Here is a 17,582-nt window from a genome sequence, read left to right as displayed (position 1 = left end):
CCCCTCATGAGTTTGCAGGTATGCGAACATCAACATGTTTCAAGTGTTTGTGTCGGTCGGTCCCGCCCCCCTGAAGCTGTAAACCTAGGGGAAACACTGATATATATATATATATATATATATATATACGAATATATATATACATACATACATATATATGTGGTTTCTTATGTATGCTTCTTCTAATGCTCGGCAGGGAAGTCACCACATGTAGTCAAAATAAAAAGTTGTGTTTTCAGGGAAATGCAAATATAGATGCAGGGTGGTGTATACACATTTACAAGTAAAAGATAATTAAGGTGGTGCCGGGGTTGCTGTTGTTTTTCTGTTTTATTTATTTATATATATATATATATATATATATATATATATATATATATATATATAGACATACATACATATTGAACTTGGCAAGTTCCACAAAACTAACTACAGAAATTTGCTGACTGAAAGTTTGAATAACCTAAACATTTGTTTTGGTATTTAAGCCGCTGACACGGCGTGCACATCTTCTAGGTCAGATGGAGGCATCGTTATTACATTGAGACTGTTAAATGTTTCTCTGTGGCCCTGTGGCCCCATACCTGCTTTTCCTGGTCGATAAACCAGTCTGTGTCCAGTCTATCTTTGAAGTTCTGCTGCCCCCAAGTGGTCAGAACCAAACCCCTCTTAAACTGAATCACAGTATCTCACACACACGTACACACGGATTCACAACAGAGCCTTGACACAGACGTTCACCCTTGTAAACCCTTTTATTAAATTCAACATAAATAAATTCAATAATGAACTTTACATTTACCAAATATGCACATTAATAATATAGAAAACAAATAAAAAACAAAACAGAACAACAATATGGCTGGAACTAGTCATATCAGCATGCAGGCACAGTGAAGGTGATGTTTCCCAGTTCTTTTAATTGATGAGAGAACTAAAGACACTTGTTTCACCCACTTTATATTTATGTATTGAGTGCACAGACTCTAGGAAGATTGAGGTACGGTAACACAAATGTTAACAAACTTTCCTATCATTGTCCTGGAGCCAAACTTAGGCAGATCAGTCTGTGAAGATGCACAAAAGAAGAAAAGAAAAACCAGTTTTGTTTTTCAAGGTTTTTTAATGAGCACCTTTAGGTTTTTTGGGGGGGGGGGGCATTTAGCATCTGTCTGATGTTCACGTTTTATGGGGCATCTTCTGGTTTTGTTGTGTCTATTGTTTGTCTGTATGGATTGTTGGTGGCAAATGAGTTTCCCCACTGGGGATTAATACAGTTTTCTAATATAATCTAATATATCCTTCTTTTTGCTGGCCCAGTGCTTCATTTCTTGGCACATTGCTGTTACCTTATAATTAAAGGAACAACCGTCAACCACATGCACACACCACATAGTGGCGCTAGATACACCTGGGGGAAATCACTGGAAGCCAGTGAGGCCACCCACACTAGCGCTGCTGTCCAACGGGTGGCGACACGGCGTGAGCGACACCATACGGAGAAGAAGAAGGTCCGGAGTGTGAAATCCAGTCCGCAGTTTACCGCCCACTCGGCGTTTCTCAAGTTTCACCCCGACGCGTGCTCTTTCCTGGTGGCTCCGTGTTGTCAGGCAGAAACACACACACCAGCCAGGGTGGCGCGTGTCGAGATTCAAAAGGCACGGTATCAGCGACTAGAATTAACCAATAGATAGTCTTTTTGTTGTTGTTGTTGTCCATTTTAAAAGTAGTTGGGTATTATTTATACTTTTTTTCTACAATGTCGGTGGGTGTGGAATCCGGATTCTCGAGCGAGGAGGTGTTAAACAGCCGCTTCCCCCTCCATCGGGCGTGCAGAGATGGAGACGTCGCTGCCTTGTGCTCCCTGCTTCAGTGCAGCTCCAGCCCGGCTGACCTCATTGTGGAGGACACCTTCTACGGCTGGACGCCGATACACTGGGCCGCTCATTTCGGAAAGGTAGCGCAGTCGCTAAGCCTCGGTGGTTAACGGACGTGAACGAACACGGTTGGATGGCCGGAATGAGCGCCAACGGTCCTCCTCGTCTCGACCATTTTCTAACGTTTGACGGGTTAGCGCGAGCGCATAAAACGGATACGTCAGCCATCAACTGGCGGAAAATGGACCGTGAACGTTACACGGTTGATGATCTCTCGCTAACGTTGACTGAGGAGGGGGGGTCACTATAGTTACATGTAGTGTCCAAAAATAACGTTTTCCCACTATAGTTACATGTAGTGTGAAAAAAATAACTCTTTTAATGTGGTGAAGTCATGTTGATGCTCTGCCAGTAAAAATCTGAAGTCGAGCGGGAACCATTTTAACGGCGAAGTTAATCGCTGCTGGATGTCGACAAAGGATCGAGAACAACACGACGTCCGTTAATTACGCTGATTGCTTTCAACGTTACCGACTATCGTACACGTACAATTATTTAACACTGTAAGCATACACCTGCATCAAACAAATCGGTGTCTCAAGCTTTTAAAGTGTTATTTAAAACGTGATAACTTGCAGCTCAACTTTTCCTTAATAAATACACACAGCTACGCTACGATTAATGCTTCACACTCCCTAACGTACATTTTGGAAATGGGCGGGCCTCCAGGGCACAGACACTGGAGACACGCACACAGCTATGTAGACTCAAGTCTGGCCAAACAACAAGTAGTGTTGCATTTTTCCCTCCAAGCGGCGGCTGTAGCCCACGTGTTTCTACCTGCCTGGAAAGCGAGGAATGAATGAGCCAGTACTCAGTGTCGTCCAGTCTGACCATGCACTGCCCTTGTGTCCACAGCTGGAGTGCGTGATGCGCCTGGTTCAGGTGGGCAGTGGCGTGAATGCGGTGACCTCCAGGTTCGCACAGACACCCACTCACATCGCTGCGTTTGGGGGCCACCCTGAGTGCTTGTTATGGCTACTCCAAGCTGGTGCAGCTATTAACAGACAGGTAGGACATCCCACACTAAACAACTCTAGAAACTTTATAATTTCACTTTGGCCCTTAAAAAAATCTCCCAACTTATCAATACATTTTTACCAGCATCTTGACCTCTTCTGAAGAAATGCGTGTAAATATGATTGTTTTTTCACAAATTACAATATTTCAGGAAAAGCAGCACCTTTTACGTTTTTAACAGATCACTTTCATGTAAAATAACCCTCTAAAACGCCTCAGAATCAGACAGGCGGAGGGACACATGCTAAGGGAGATAAAAGTGTGCGGTGTGAGAGGTTGAACTCCGACTGATCCCATTAAGAAAGGATCCCTCTAAAGGGGTCATGACCCTAGTAGTCTTCTGTTGTTGCAACTTACCCCTTGACCGTGTTTTTTCTTCTCCTTTTCTGGGAATGCATTTGTTCTCAGACCCCCCCTATGTGTTTTACTCATCACTTGTTATTTATAGTCTTTGTTCGCTCGCCTTGTGTTTTCATGCACCAGGGCTATATTTAAAGCTCCGCTGCGCTGCTGAGGGAAATGAGATTAGTAGGTCACGATTACATAACGTTTGTCGTCATCGTGAAACACAATTTTTTCACTGGCGTTGAATATTCTCAGCATGTGTTAAGATTCACTCCTGGGAAACTAGTTTGTGACCTTCTCCTCTTAGATGTATAAGATTTCAACATGGCTGGTGTTGGACAGTACAATAGCTTATTGTTTTAAGTTCGTCCCACATGACATTTTGGTTTAGCGAAAGCCTTCGGGTGTATGTTTTTTTACTCCCCATCGGCACTCCGACTAAAGTGGAACTGTACATTTGTGTGAGCCGCGGTGTAGTCTGGTTGAGGTCAGGCTCTGACTTGCAGAGTTACGCCCTGTCGCACCTCTCAGTTTTTTTTAACTGTGGAAATGGAGACAGAAGGCAGTTAGGGAGGGTGTATAATATTTTTTATTCATAATTTTTTTTAAATACTCCCACAAACATACTTGCGTACCAAATCTAAAACAGTGCTTTGGCTCCCAATACTGTTCTTGTGCACAATACGATACATAAAATAAAAAAAAGTACAACTGCTTTCTTTTGTTATTGCTCAGGACTATGTGGGCGAGTCGCCCATCCACAAGGCTGCTCGTGCGGGCAGTCTGGAGTGTATCAACGCTCTCTTGATTCAGGGAGCGAAAGCTGAGTAAGTCCTGGAATTTAGATCTGTGTCTTCATTTCTTTTCCTCTGTACTATCCCAACATCTGAGTTATTACCCCTTAGCAAGGGAACGCCATCAAACTCAAATCGGAGCGGGGATTACATTGAAATACTCCATTTAAATGCAGAGGATCTGCAAATTAACTGTACAGATCTGAACATTAGAGGACGTTATCAATTTGTGAAAGATGCTAATCAAATGACTTGGAACTCTACATTTGGATACTTTGGCTGTGCTACACATCCAGCCAGATAGAAGCTGCTTTATTAACCGCTAACTTCACACTAATTCACTTAAGACTACAATATGCATAACTGTAAACAGTGCTGGGCATATTGAAAAAAAGTCAACATAACTTTCAAGAGGATTGCAGACGTGGTCTTTTTTTAAGATCCTTGCAATAAAACACGTGTTCAATTCTGGTGTTTAAGTTGTGCACCAAGGAGTTGTATTTGTTCCTCCAGTGGATTTTAGTTAATGTTTATATGTAGTTTAATAAATGGCTGGGTATTTTAATTTAGGATTAGACTTGTAGTACTAGTAATCTTGACATGATGTCGTCATTGCAGAATGCTAAAGTTTACATGACAAAATAATGATTATTTGATCATAATAATATCATATATTATATTTAGAGAATTGGTGGCGTTCCCTTGAAATGTTACACTTTTTGTTATTCCTGAAAATTTTTGTTTATCATTGCAACAATTCACATTAAGTTGACCTCTTTGTGTAATAATATTGGCAAAAACCTATTGAGTTCATTAAGTTTCTTTCATTTACATTTAGCAGACACTTTCACATTTATATTTGTGATTTCAGGAATAGTTGTGTTTAATTAAAGTGGATAATTACCTCAGCCTTTGGTATCTGGTATCAGCTTTGTAAATTCAGCACAATTATTATGCGTAGAAGAGGACAACTTAATGTAAAGGTTGATTAACTGTTATTAGTATTGTAGGCCATATTGCATGATCTTTGTTAAATCTAGAGTGTGATTTTCTTTTAATATTTGTTTTGGTTAATGCATATATAACCTGACTGGATGACCAAATGCACATTGCCTCTTTTTCTGTGGCAATTTTACTTTTGGTATAAGAAGGCTACGATACGATTCTGTTGCAAAGAATGAAAATGCACCTCTCTTTTCCTACTGGTATTTTAGGAGGTAGATATATCATCTACACAAATGTTATACTTAGCCATGCCTTTTGTGCTTTTAATGATCGATTAAATTGTTCTTGTTGGTGCATCTGACGCAGGAACAAATGCAGAAGAGACGCAACCCATCTTTCTTGTTTCCTAAATTGCGATCCTGTCAGACCTGTCGTGAGACCAAAGGATCAGAAAGGATCGTCTTTGTGTTGCAACTAACGATTATTTTAATAATTTATTAATCTGTGACTAATTTCTCGATTAATCGGATTTAAAAAAACATTAATGTCCAGCCCTTTATTCAAAAACATTAACGGATATAAACCGACACGAATGACGTTGGTGAGGGGGCGGGGCTTATCTCTTAATTTGCCCCGTAAAAACGGTTATCATTTCCTTCATCTACCACGAAAGAACTAACCACTACTTCTGCTTTGTACTTGTTGAGGACATCCCACAAACGTCGGCACGTCTAACGCCCACGTGTTCGGGTTCATGACATCACCCGTAGCCTCACACAGCTCGGTGACTTTCACCGACTTGGTCTGGATAACTTCTGCTTCCAGCGCCACTAGATTAGCAGCAGCCAGTTAGATTCACCAAAGGCGGAGCAGCTCAACGCTGATTGGCTCTCCCAATGCAGTATTATGGTCTTACCTCTACGTCCGCTCCGCCCTCAACTTTTGTAATACTCAAAAATCTCTCCGACTTGAGTAGCGTAATAATTGCACGACACAACGGATCGATAATTTATTTCCTTCTCGATTCGTGCTAACTATTTTAAAAATCGATTTTTATCCACCTACTACTTTTTGAGCTGCTTGTTATTCGTGCTCTTTCATAGTTTTATAAATCAGTCCTTGTTTTGCTAAAGTGACAATGTAATATAATTTTCTTGTAAGTTGACTTTAAATGTTGCAGCACATGTAAATGAAAGACTCTTATAATATATATGAGCCATTTCGTCTTTCTTAACTCTTTCTTAAAACTATGGTTTTACTTGCAGTTTCATTTTTTGCAACAAGCTGTATTCCTTTGTTTTTTCTTTCTTCTGTTGACTAGAGAGCCAAAACAACCAGGAGTTTACAGGTCTACACTTATTTGTGTCGTGAAAATGGTCTTTATGGGGTCTTTTTAAGTTCAGGAAATTATGTTGATGATAAAATGTAATCATTACCGTAGTGAAATATTGTCTCTATATATTAGGCACTTGTTAGAATGACGATAATCATGGAAAGCAGTTTGAAACTAGTTCAGCTGACCGTTGGCATCCAGTTACCTCCGGTTTCACTCAGAAAATAAACAATGCGAACATGAAACATGCATGTATAACTTTATAACGGTTACTTAAAACACAAAGAAGACGTAAATAAACTGGAATTTGTTACACATTTTCCTGCCGGTTAGTGGCTCCTGACCGCTGGGGCGCATTCTGTGAGTCTGACTATTCAACATTGTGATTTGATTTCTGCTCAGAGTTGACGTCATTTTGCGTGAAACTCCTGGTTGTTTGGTCCATTTCAACAAATGAAAGCCAATGTTTTTAATGTAGGCAGACGTAATAAATGCCTCTATTCTTTTTGAGGTTGTGTAATGTGCATTTGGTTTCCAGCTGATATGTAATATTCATGATGTAAATGATGAGTGATTTGTTTCCCTCCTACAGATTGAAGATTATGCATTGAGTTCAGTTTATTATCAGGTTATTTTTTATTTTGTTTATGTCTCAGAAATGTTTAGAGGCACAACTGGGAGGGAAACTAAGAGGCACACTGGGTGGGAATGAGGCTCATGACAAAATAACTTTAGACTAACTTCAACATGATGTTGGTGCCAAATGTCCGTGACCAATAACGTTAAAATTCCTCACTTTATTTTCTTAATATTAATAAATAAGCGGTCTAACTTAATAGAAGATGAATCAAAAGTAAAGCAAAAAAGTACTGAATCTAAAAACTATTTCTTTCAATTAAAATCTAACTGAAAATATCCAGAAACAAAATGCTATTTAGATTAATACTATTGTATTACTTGCCATATGCGTCTTGTGGCACGGTAAGAAATACTGCGGAATATTCATGAAGATTTTTGTCAATCAAAATCATAAAAGCAGGTCTAATTACTATTTTTCTGTCATATTTATTTTTTGTAGTAGCACAAGCGCAACACAAATTCACTATGTAGTATAATGTTAATCACATAGTAATATTTCACCAGATCAACTATATACATATTACTTTACAGATGGGTTCATGTCTTTTTTCATTGACATTTTTGTGGATACCGACGTGCTCCACCATCTCTCACAGTCTCTGGTCCGAGTGCCATACGTTTCATCTTTGGAGACCTCTTGAATCGTCTCAGAAGGTTCTGTGTTCAGTGAGTGAAGCCAGAGTCATTCATATGGAAATCTGAGCATATTAATAGTGAAGCAGGGCCAAGTTGGCATCACACTGCTTCCCAAAGCCAATGGGCCTTTTCGTCATTGGATCGTTGCAGAAAATAAACCCTACGCTAAACAAACCTTTAATACTTGAATCCAGATCATTTTCACAAATTAATTTTAAGAAGCTTACGTGAGGCTAAACTCACGGTTGTACGACTTCAACACCACTAAGTAGAAAGCGGACCGGTGTTGGCCGTGATGATGTTTAGTAGAGACTAATTTAGCCACTAGCTTGGAACTGCATTTTATTTTTTAAAGATGCGTAAAAGCTTCAAAATTCACAATAACTATTTGTAATAGAGCAAAATGTGTAAAAATCTTGCGCTTGTGTCAACCACAAACCTTTTATCGGGCATCAAACTAAAAAACCAAAATAATCTGTTTTTAAAATATATTGACGTCGAAACAAATGAACTGTAAACATGCCATTTCCTGGTTTTAGGACTCATTCCTTCAGCACTCTGTTGGGGATTAGGAGCATTTCTAAATCCTAGGCTGCTGAGGATGTTAACCGTGCTATCAGTGCAAAACAATTGTACAACACAGAGGGAGAGCGACTTTATTCTCTTCTCATGTAGCCATTGCTCCACTAAACCTTAATATTGCACCTAGTTGTTTGCCGCTATATTGATGCTCTGAATCCCGTATATCGAAGCTGTTATTGGAGCAGATAATGGAGATCTACTCCAGTGAAGCTCTCCTCCCATTTGTGGTCATAAATCTGTTCCGTGGTGTTCTTAACAATTTATTAATTTACACTTGCATAGCCTTCTCTAAAAAAACTCAAGCTTTCAAATTTAATATCAATACAAATATTATTTTTAAATATAGCCTTCAACAGAGATGCTCATTGCTCAGCACCAACATAGTTTGCTGCATCACATTATTAATAATAATAATAGGGACACTGAACTTTGCGTTAACATCTTAATCCTTAATCCATCACATATATTCTTCTTGCTGGAAACCTACCTTGCTCACCTTTTTTTGAAGGGCGTTGCATCACCTCCTCTCCTGTTGCTCTTGAATACACCTCAACGACTGCAGCCGGCCCTCTGGTGTTCAGAGGAGATGACGATCCTGCCAGTGGTCTTTATGCCGAAATATGTTTTTACATATTATGTTACTTTTTCCTATTCTTTTCACTGGCATCGTCAGCCTTTTGCTTGTTGTAGAAGAAAAGAAGAGAGAGGGAAGGGGGGGGGGGGGGGGTGCACATGAGACGCCGCACTAAATGGATCCGTCTCTGAATGGCAGTCCTGCCTCATAAACCGGAGAGCTCGCTCCCCATCTGCTCAACTCACTCACTTTGCTAAATGGCTGCCGTGAGGGCCGACACCGGGGTGCCACAGATGATCACAAATCGCCGAGCAGCTCCTGATGCCCCCGTCACCTCAGTCTCGTGGATTTGGATGCATTTTAGTGTCCAAAATATGAGCTAAAGTTGACACCCTCTGAGGGTTTTTATTCATTTTCATGAAATGTTGGCTACAAAGAACTGTACGTGAGATCAACTGGAACTTTGGTTTTTGTAATATACCAGAAGTAGCTACCCATGTCTTTATCATTGATACCTTTCTTCATATTCACACGGGGACCTTCCTCATCTTCCTGGTTCCGGTCGAAGGGATACCTGCATGTGAATGACATGGGGACAGTGCGCTCGTCCTTGTGTCTCTTATCTTCGTCCCCTCACAAAGAGAGAATCATTCGGGACAGCAGGTACATCTGAACTGCTTTAGGTCTGTGTGACCGGAGCCGTCTTGTGGTCTTACCCAGCCTTGAAGAAACCCGTCTCCCTTGCTCACTTCCTCTTGTCGGGTCTTTTTTTTTTTTTATCCTCATCGGACAAAATAGTTGTTAAGATCAATGTTCTTCGATTCAAAGTGACAACGAAAGGCGTTGCATGAAGAAACTGTTTTCCCAAACTATAAAATTAAGAATATAATTAAAATCCATCTCTCTCAATGGGACCAAATTAGTCTTAAAACATAGAATGAAATAACCGTTCTCGTATTTCTAACAAGGGGTCCTCAGTAAAAACAGGTTTGTATTCTTTGTCATGAGCCTCAGAGTGTGATGCTGGTCCACGAGCAGCAGACAGCACTGTTTCATACGCAGAGCGCAGAGCAGCCGAGTTAGACGGGTTAGACTTGCATACCTATCATGTACTGAACTGTGTAATGCTAACAATCATCCTGTTGCAATGGTTATTCACTGTCATTTCACTGTATCAAATAGTTTACTTCATACTCAAATGTTTTCTTTTGTATGTCACAGTATTAACCCTAAACACTATAGTCTGTATTGACATATTGATCTTTGTCACCTTTTCCTTTATGAAAGTGACAAGTAAAAAATATATATATTTTCTATTCTGAAACCGAACCGTACGTCTTAATGTTTTGCAGCCATTGAATTGGAAATGACTTGGTTTTTTCAAGTAATCCTAGAAAGGGGAAGAATAGACACTGCTGAGTCTGCCCCGTTCCCTGGGATAGCCGCACTGTTGTGGCATTGAGTGTTCTCACTATCGCTTCCTATCTACACACTGGCAAACTGTTGAGGTATTTCTTGCGGTGATTGGTTTTAATGCTAGGATTTTTTATTAATCAAAACTAAAGTTTTAGACCTGCATGCTTTGCTTATTATCCATGAGTGTCCCTGTATCTAGCATTTTTTTGTTATGATTTTGTTATTTTTATGTTGTGAACTAACCATAGGAGCCCTTAATATGGACAGGTTTTAATCACGTGAGTCCCATGTCAACATGTAGCATGATAATAGGTTGCCTCTGGAAGGTTAGACGATAGCTAGAGAAGACACATATTGTGTGCTTAGGATGGGAAAGCAAAGCATACCAGGCATTTACAAAATATTAACGCTTCCTCTTTAAATTTCCATACCAAACTTGTGCTAATTAGTACTTTGTTATCCATTTTTTGGATCAGTGCTGGCTGTAGATGTCGGGTCTCACTCAAGGAATACTGTCACCGAGGAAATTTAAGAGTTAAAATAATCTGTGTGATCAAATCAAAACCACCCAGCTTGTTGTGTCGTGGATCCAACACATAAATCATGCATCTTATCTGCTGCTGTTGTAAGGCTGCAGCACTTCAAGCCCTCCTCACTTCTTTTTGAGACTACTTTTAAAACAAGTCTGCGATAAGCACAACACAAGTGAGTTGTTCATGAGTGCTTTGTCAGATCTCGTACTCCCTAAAACACTCAAATGAGGGGTGGATTAACTAGCTTCCCTTAGGATCAATATCCACAGACTATATTCAGCACACATTTGGCTCCAGAGGCCGCAAACTTCCTCTGAACCAGAAGGAAGTACTTTGTGTGGCATTTAACAACGACGGTATTTACGCTAAATGTAATTTGACGGAATCATATTTTTGTTTAAAGGATAAAATATAGCTTGTGTCCATCCTGATTTGCTCAGTGAACTTTATTTTTTATAACACTTAATTGTTGAAAGTTTGATATTTAGAACAATATTTCTTGGAGTGAGACCAACCCATCTAGCGTATCTTTACCTGACTCGTTTTTTTGACATAAATTTAATCTTTTGGAAGAATTCTTTGGAAGCGTTAATTTTGAAGGGGGACGGGTAATGTGCAACAAGTTATTGTGTGATTTTAATTGTTTTTTTGTTTGTTTTTATCTTAAATTCATTATCAAATGTTTGAATGTGCACTAGCTCTTGAAATATTTCCTTGTTGCAAAACTGTTTAGATGAATATGCCGAGAAAACCAATTCGGAACTAAATGAATGAGCAAACGGCGTCCTTTGAATTCATTCATTGTGTGGAAGTCAATGTCACCTGGTTTTCAGTTAACCGTAAATGTTTGAATAAAATAGAATTCAGTGATTATAGCAGTACTAGTGTTGAATCATACAGGTCATAAAGCAGCCACCAAGTCTGCCATTTCTTTCTAAACAAAAAAAAAGATGTAACCTATTCTCTGGCACAATATGTCTTTAAAACACACACAGTTTTCATCATTTCTGTCACACTTGTAATAGTAAATATAAGCTTGGATGTGGACCACAGTCCCAATCCTTTGACAAAGACACGACTGTTGCGAGGCCTGAGTTTGCAGTCGGGTGACATTTAGACACGGAACAAGTGCAGCACTGTCGAGTAATTGGCCTTTGGAGAGGAGGGACATCCTCCTCATTCAGCTGAAAGGACTTCCTTGTAATGTGTTGTATCTGGCAACTTATTCACGACATTTCTGTAGGAAGAACACACTGATCAACCTTTACAAGAACTGTTTATCCTTAATTAAATTAGTATTACTTATTCACATTAATAAGACAGAGGGTTTTATTATTTTCCAGTGAAATTGCTTCCATGCTCGATGACTGTGCAGGACATGTTTGCTCATTCACGATTGAACTCGTCTTAGTCCTGCTGCACCTGGATGTGATTGATACAACTGTCTGACATGCACAGGCTCTCTGGAGTCATGGATGGCGGCACAAACGCCTCCAGAGCAGTGAAGTCGTTTCTGTTATTTTTCATTCTCTTGTTCATCTTTCTTGAAGACGTCGCCGTCACAGCTTCACCAAGAGAGGAGTCCTGGAGTTGTAGTTTTTCCTTGTTTGATTTCCCTTCTTGGCGTTTGATGTTACCGCTGAAGACACATCTGACATCCCGACTTCCTTCGGTCGATCGTCTTGCAATCGTCTCGGAAGAATTCTACAATCTTGCTTTGCCGGTCTCTTATCGCCACTGATTTTTCCTGGCTTATTCTCACCGCTCTCGCTTTGCATTCTGCCTCTTTACATTTGGGACGCGGAGACATAATACAGTGGAATCTAGACGCGGCTTTTTTTCAGACATCCTTGAAGCAGTATCGACGGTGGAAATGTGAGAAGACGACGGCCTTTCATTCCCCCCCAAAGAAATCCTTGATGTCTCGTTTCTCCGGCAGGCGAGACGAAGCTCTTTACATCGCCTCCCTTTTTGGATTCAAATTCAACCGTCATTTGATAGAAACGTCTTCGTCATCCTGTCCTCTTGGTCAGATTGTTTACGGTCCTCATCAGAATATACACAAGTGCATATCTACAGTTGTCCTAATCATGTCCTCTTGCAGCAGACACGTTTCCCCAAATCATTTGGAAACTGTCAAGATTGAAGTTATATGAAAAATGCCAACGATCCAGACGGATCAGTCTTCATCCCATGAGGATGATGAATATGATGTGAGGGAGTCGAGGCTATTTCTATACATCTCTGTGTCTGTCTGTGTGTGTGAGTGAATACTTGCTTAATGAGTGTATGTGTGTGCGCTTGATCGTGTCCTTTTTTTGTTTGTTTTTTATTTGTGTAACTCAACCGTGCGGTGAGTGCCCCTAACACTCGTCCTTCTCGTTGTGCAGTATGAGGAATGCCAGTGGGCTGACGGCTGCTGACTTGGCCCACGCCCAGGGATTCCAGGGCTGCGCAGAGATTCTCTCCAATGCCCAGAACTTCCAACAAAACATGGCTCAGTCCCATAACGGGCCCTTTCTAAACGGCACGACTCAGAACGGGGGCCACGCTCGTCCCACCATCCAGGGACGCAGCTTCTCGAACGGCGTGCCCAACAGAAAGAGGTCGTTCGATGGCATGGAAGCAAACGCACTGAAGAAGGCTCGACCCAACGGTAGGTCGCTGAACTCGTCCCATCGGTGTTTTGTGTTTTTTCGTTTAAATTAACAGTTTATTCACGTTTCCTTTTTAACCCTTGTGTTGCCTTCGGGTCAATATGACCCGATTCAATGTTTAACCCTCCTGTTACCTTTATATTTACTAACATATTTTACCCTTGAGGTCAATATGACCCCAGCTATTAAAATCTCCAGAAAATTATTAGAATTAATATTGTTTTCCAAGTTTAAGTGTGAGGTACTTTATGTTTGTTTGTTGACTCCCGAAAGAACACCGACATTAAACATTGAATCGGGTCAAATTGACCCGAAGGCAACACAAGGGTTAAAAAAAAGGAAAAGCCGCATCCGCGTGCTGCAGCTGGAACATCTGTTATTAGTTTAGACAGCTGCACAAAATGACCAAACATGGCTGCGTAAGACAAATATGTATGCCTTCATAAAATCTACCCTATTTGAAGACTTCAAAAGAAATTGGGCCTGTACTTGTCATGCACTCCACTTTACAAGGCTGCTGAACTTGAGTATTTGAGCTGGAACCTGGAAGTGGTCTTCAGCGTAAAGCGACGTCTGAGTGACACTCAGTGCTGCAAGAGAGTGGGCTTGAAGTTCAGGACCATAATTAAAAGTGGATGACAAGAAACTTAAAGGGGATTAGAAAAATATATTACTATAAATAATAAAAATATATACATTTGTGTTCGCACAAATCAAGTATCGTATTAATTCTCAAAGAACAACAGTAGTCAGCTGGGGCTTTGCATCATGGCCTTTGGTTTCTGCCATCTTTTGATGTTAAAAATTCATTATATTTGATTATTATTACGATTAAGCTCCTCGCTTTCTGTCTGTATGCATCTTATTCTCTTAGGTCTGGGCTTGCCACCAGAATTGCTTAATGGGAATGGGCCACTGGGTGCTGCTGGACAGGCCCAGATGGAAAGCATGAACATGGAGTTGGCAGCAACAGTAACCTCAGGTGGGCCAGGACGCTTTGCATTTGGGCTGAATGGGTTTGCGCCACCACACGGGCCGGGGCTCATGGATCAGTGTGTGGACCGGGGGGGACAAGGCGGGTCGAGCTCTGCAACTAAAGAGCTGGAGGTCATCACTGTGGCGTCAATGCAGACCCCTTGTCGCTGCACCAACTCCTATGCCTACCTGTAGAGGCGTGTGTGTTTGTGGCCACATGCTAATATTCCTCTTTTATGCAGTATATCTTTGGGGTATTGTTTTTAATAACACATGCATAAAGGATTTGTTTTTAATTTTGTGGTACGCTACATTTAAAAGATGTATAGCCCTGTGTGTGTGTGTGTGCTGTATTTTCTACTTTTCCATGTTCCTAGTTCTCCTCAGATAGATAAAAGAAAATTTAGATTTCTTTATTATATATGGTTATATTTAATGCATCCATCCAGATATACAGAATATTGTTGTGATTGATTTTATTTAGTAGATTAATGATAAAAGGGTGAGTTTGGTTTTGCACAATTATTATCCCAGAGAACGCAAACTCATCGGCATCCCCGCGACCCGGTGGGGTCACCAGTGCAAATGCAGGTCATGTATGCGTGATGGGGAACGAGGTCCGGGTTGTTGCTGTTGCAAAAGGGTGAACTTCATTGGTCATGAAGATGTTTCTGGGGAATGTCTGCGACTTTCTTCCCAAATAGGTTGTAAAGCTTGTTTCTTTACAATTCTATCTGAGAAATGCGTATACGCGCGAGATGTAATATCTACGTGGTGATCGGACGGTTTCCTTTAGTAACATATTGTCCCTCCAGTTGAGTGGATTCAATTCAATGTGGTATACTTGGATTTTAAATAATGCTCGATTTGGCGTTGACATTTTATATAAAAACATTAATATACGCAGAGGAAATATCTTCTGACGTTAACTGTCGCCACACATTTGTTGACACGGTTTGTATTCAATAGTTTTGCCTCATGCCAAAGCACATCCCAACATGAATGTAGCTGGTCGAGAGCAAACGATTCACTGTGCTGCTTGTTTGTGTCAGTAGCTGTCATGTACTAAGACACCGTGGTCCATGGGCTTGAATGTTGCTTCTTCTTTTTTTTTGCATTTGATTCTTGAGTATGGTTAATGTTTTCTGTAAGCCATTTTAGAATTGGTAGTTCTGAATATATACTACTGCTCTAGAAAATGTGCATAGATTTGCAAAAAGCCTTATTTCTTGAGCTGTTTTGATTAGTTGAACAGTAATATCCAATATTCAACTTGTATAGTAACTGGTAACAGAAGTTCTGTATTCTTTCTCTATTTTGTCGTACAGTTTCATGTTAATTGGTTTCTGATTTCTTTGTCCTACACGGTGGAAAGTGTGTAAAGTCATTCGGTTCGGAACATCCCATGCGCAGTACTGAGCAGGCTTAGCTTTGTACTTGATTGTTTGAAATCATTAAATGTTGATTAATTCCATACATGTGACTGGTGGACATTGGTTTTCTTTATGTGTTCTCATGCATCTGTCAAGTTCTGTTCTTTTGGTATTTTTTTCCGGCCTGCAAAACACCAAAAAAGAAGAATTATATTCAGATGAAAGCAAATGGAAGACTTTGATGACCAAACTTTAAATCGCGTCTGCTCGTTACGTTGGGTTTTGGATGATGGCATGCCAACGCGTCTGAAAGATTGAAGGTGTTCTTCCCTTGATGCAGAAGCTTAAGTACCTCAGAGTATATAACTAAGTCACTGTGTCAAAGCTAGATGAGGAAGTGACCTATTTAGAAAAAGTAGGCCGTAACTTGTGACTTTACATCAGGCTCTGGAATGTACTTTGCAATTTGTCACATTTTTTTGAGGGAAAAAGATGGTTTTAAAGGAATATTGTCACAATTCACTATATGCCATTATTTGACCTTTTTTCTAATTTTCAATGGCAGGTGAGGATTTTTCCTCAAATGGCCACCGGCAACCAGAGCTTCCCTTTGGGTGTTACCCAGCAGCAGAAACACACCATGGCCAACTCCCCTACAGTGACTCATATGAGAACAGCGGCACTGCAGGCAGCCAGGTGGAGCACCAGAAGTCTGTGAAAGCAGAGCAGGTGTATGACCATGCCTTCTTCGCCACCATGCTTCTTTACCATGGATCTTAAAGTGCAGAAGATCTCATTGACAAGCTTTCCTTTTTGCCTGAATGTCATTTAAACCTAAACCAGCATTAATGTGCTTTAAAGCCATGAGTGGTCCAGTTATACATTGAAATTATTTGTTTTTGCTTTCGAAAAGGGCAGGCCCGTAGTTGTGGATGGATCGAAAAGTGCAACTGATTGTTGATTTAAAAAGTGATTTCTTTTGTTTGTGTTGTAAAAGGGAAAGTGTTTGTGTAGCTTATTAATGTTTGATTAAGCTGTAAATAAACTATTCTGATATATGCTAAACTAAGCATTTACATTGAACCTCTGATATTTACATCCAGTTTCTGAATCAACTGGAAGTGGGATGATCCCCGCTTCTTGGATTTAATAAAAAGTATATGTAAATAAAACCCATGTCACTCATTAAGAATTTCAACTGTTTTGTAAAAATTAAAGTTTGATAGTTTAATTTTAGATAGCTTTATAGACTACTTGAAATACATCCATGCAAAGATTACACACTAGCCAATAATATATGAGCTGTATTATAACTGGTGTCTAACTCCAAAATGTATAACTTCCTCATGTGTACATTGGGATCCACCTTTTCACTGCAGACACCCACAATGGATCTTAATGTGTATTTATGATCTAACTGCTCTTTGCCCATTTCTTTCAGAATACATCTCTAAAATACTGTTATCCCAATCTACAATAATAAAGCAATGTATCGGTCTGTCTATCCCGCCCGTGGAGAGGCAGGTGAACTTTGTTTACCGTCATCTGTCAGGAGAGGCGACCTTCGTCACAGCTGCGCTGCACAAACACCACGTCACCGCGAACAGGAGCGGGGGAGAAACAAAACACTGTCAGATAAAACAACGTGATATACAAATGTATCTGCCCGAAATACAAGAAAATATATTTCCAAGAATACAAATAAATTCTTAAAATGTTATTAACTGCACCGGATACCGGATATGTACTGATTTTATAATGCAAGCAAATGGTTTCAACTCGATACTCGAAATAGTCCCCCCCCCCTCCTTCCACAGTGGTAT

At 40.2% G+C, this 17,582-nt stretch overlaps 1 protein-coding gene across 2 annotated transcripts; it reads left to right on the top strand.

Annotated features, from left to right (window-relative positions):
* Positions 1-1,473: 1,473 nt before the first annotated feature.
* ankrd10b (ankyrin repeat domain 10b) lies at positions 1,474-16,931 on the top strand. 2 transcript variants are annotated; one of them, XM_056427157.1, is made up of 6 exons: positions 1,486-1,957; positions 2,796-2,948; positions 4,038-4,129; positions 13,145-13,410; positions 14,286-14,393; positions 16,325-16,931. In XM_056427157.1, exons 1-6 carry the CDS (start codon positions 1,760-1,762, stop codon positions 16,537-16,539), a joined length of 1,032 nt encoding a protein of 343 aa, XP_056283132.1. In that variant the 5' UTR covers positions 1,486-1,759; the 3' UTR covers positions 16,540-16,931. The 2 variants fall into 2 exon arrangements, with proteins under 2 accessions (XP_056283138.1, XP_056283132.1); XM_056427163.1 differs by lacking the exon at positions 14,286-14,393 and having other exon boundaries at positions 1,474-1,957.
* Positions 16,932-17,582: the final 651 nt, after the last annotated feature.

Source organism: Pseudoliparis swirei, chromosome 2 (assembly GCF_029220125.1).
Source record: "Pseudoliparis swirei isolate HS2019 ecotype Mariana Trench chromosome 2, NWPU_hadal_v1, whole genome shotgun sequence".
NCBI classification, from domain to species: domain Eukaryota; kingdom Metazoa; phylum Chordata; class Actinopteri; order Perciformes; family Liparidae; genus Pseudoliparis; species Pseudoliparis swirei.
The sequence above is the reverse complement of the archived record's forward strand: the minus strand, read 5'-3'. Positions and strand labels throughout refer to the sequence as shown.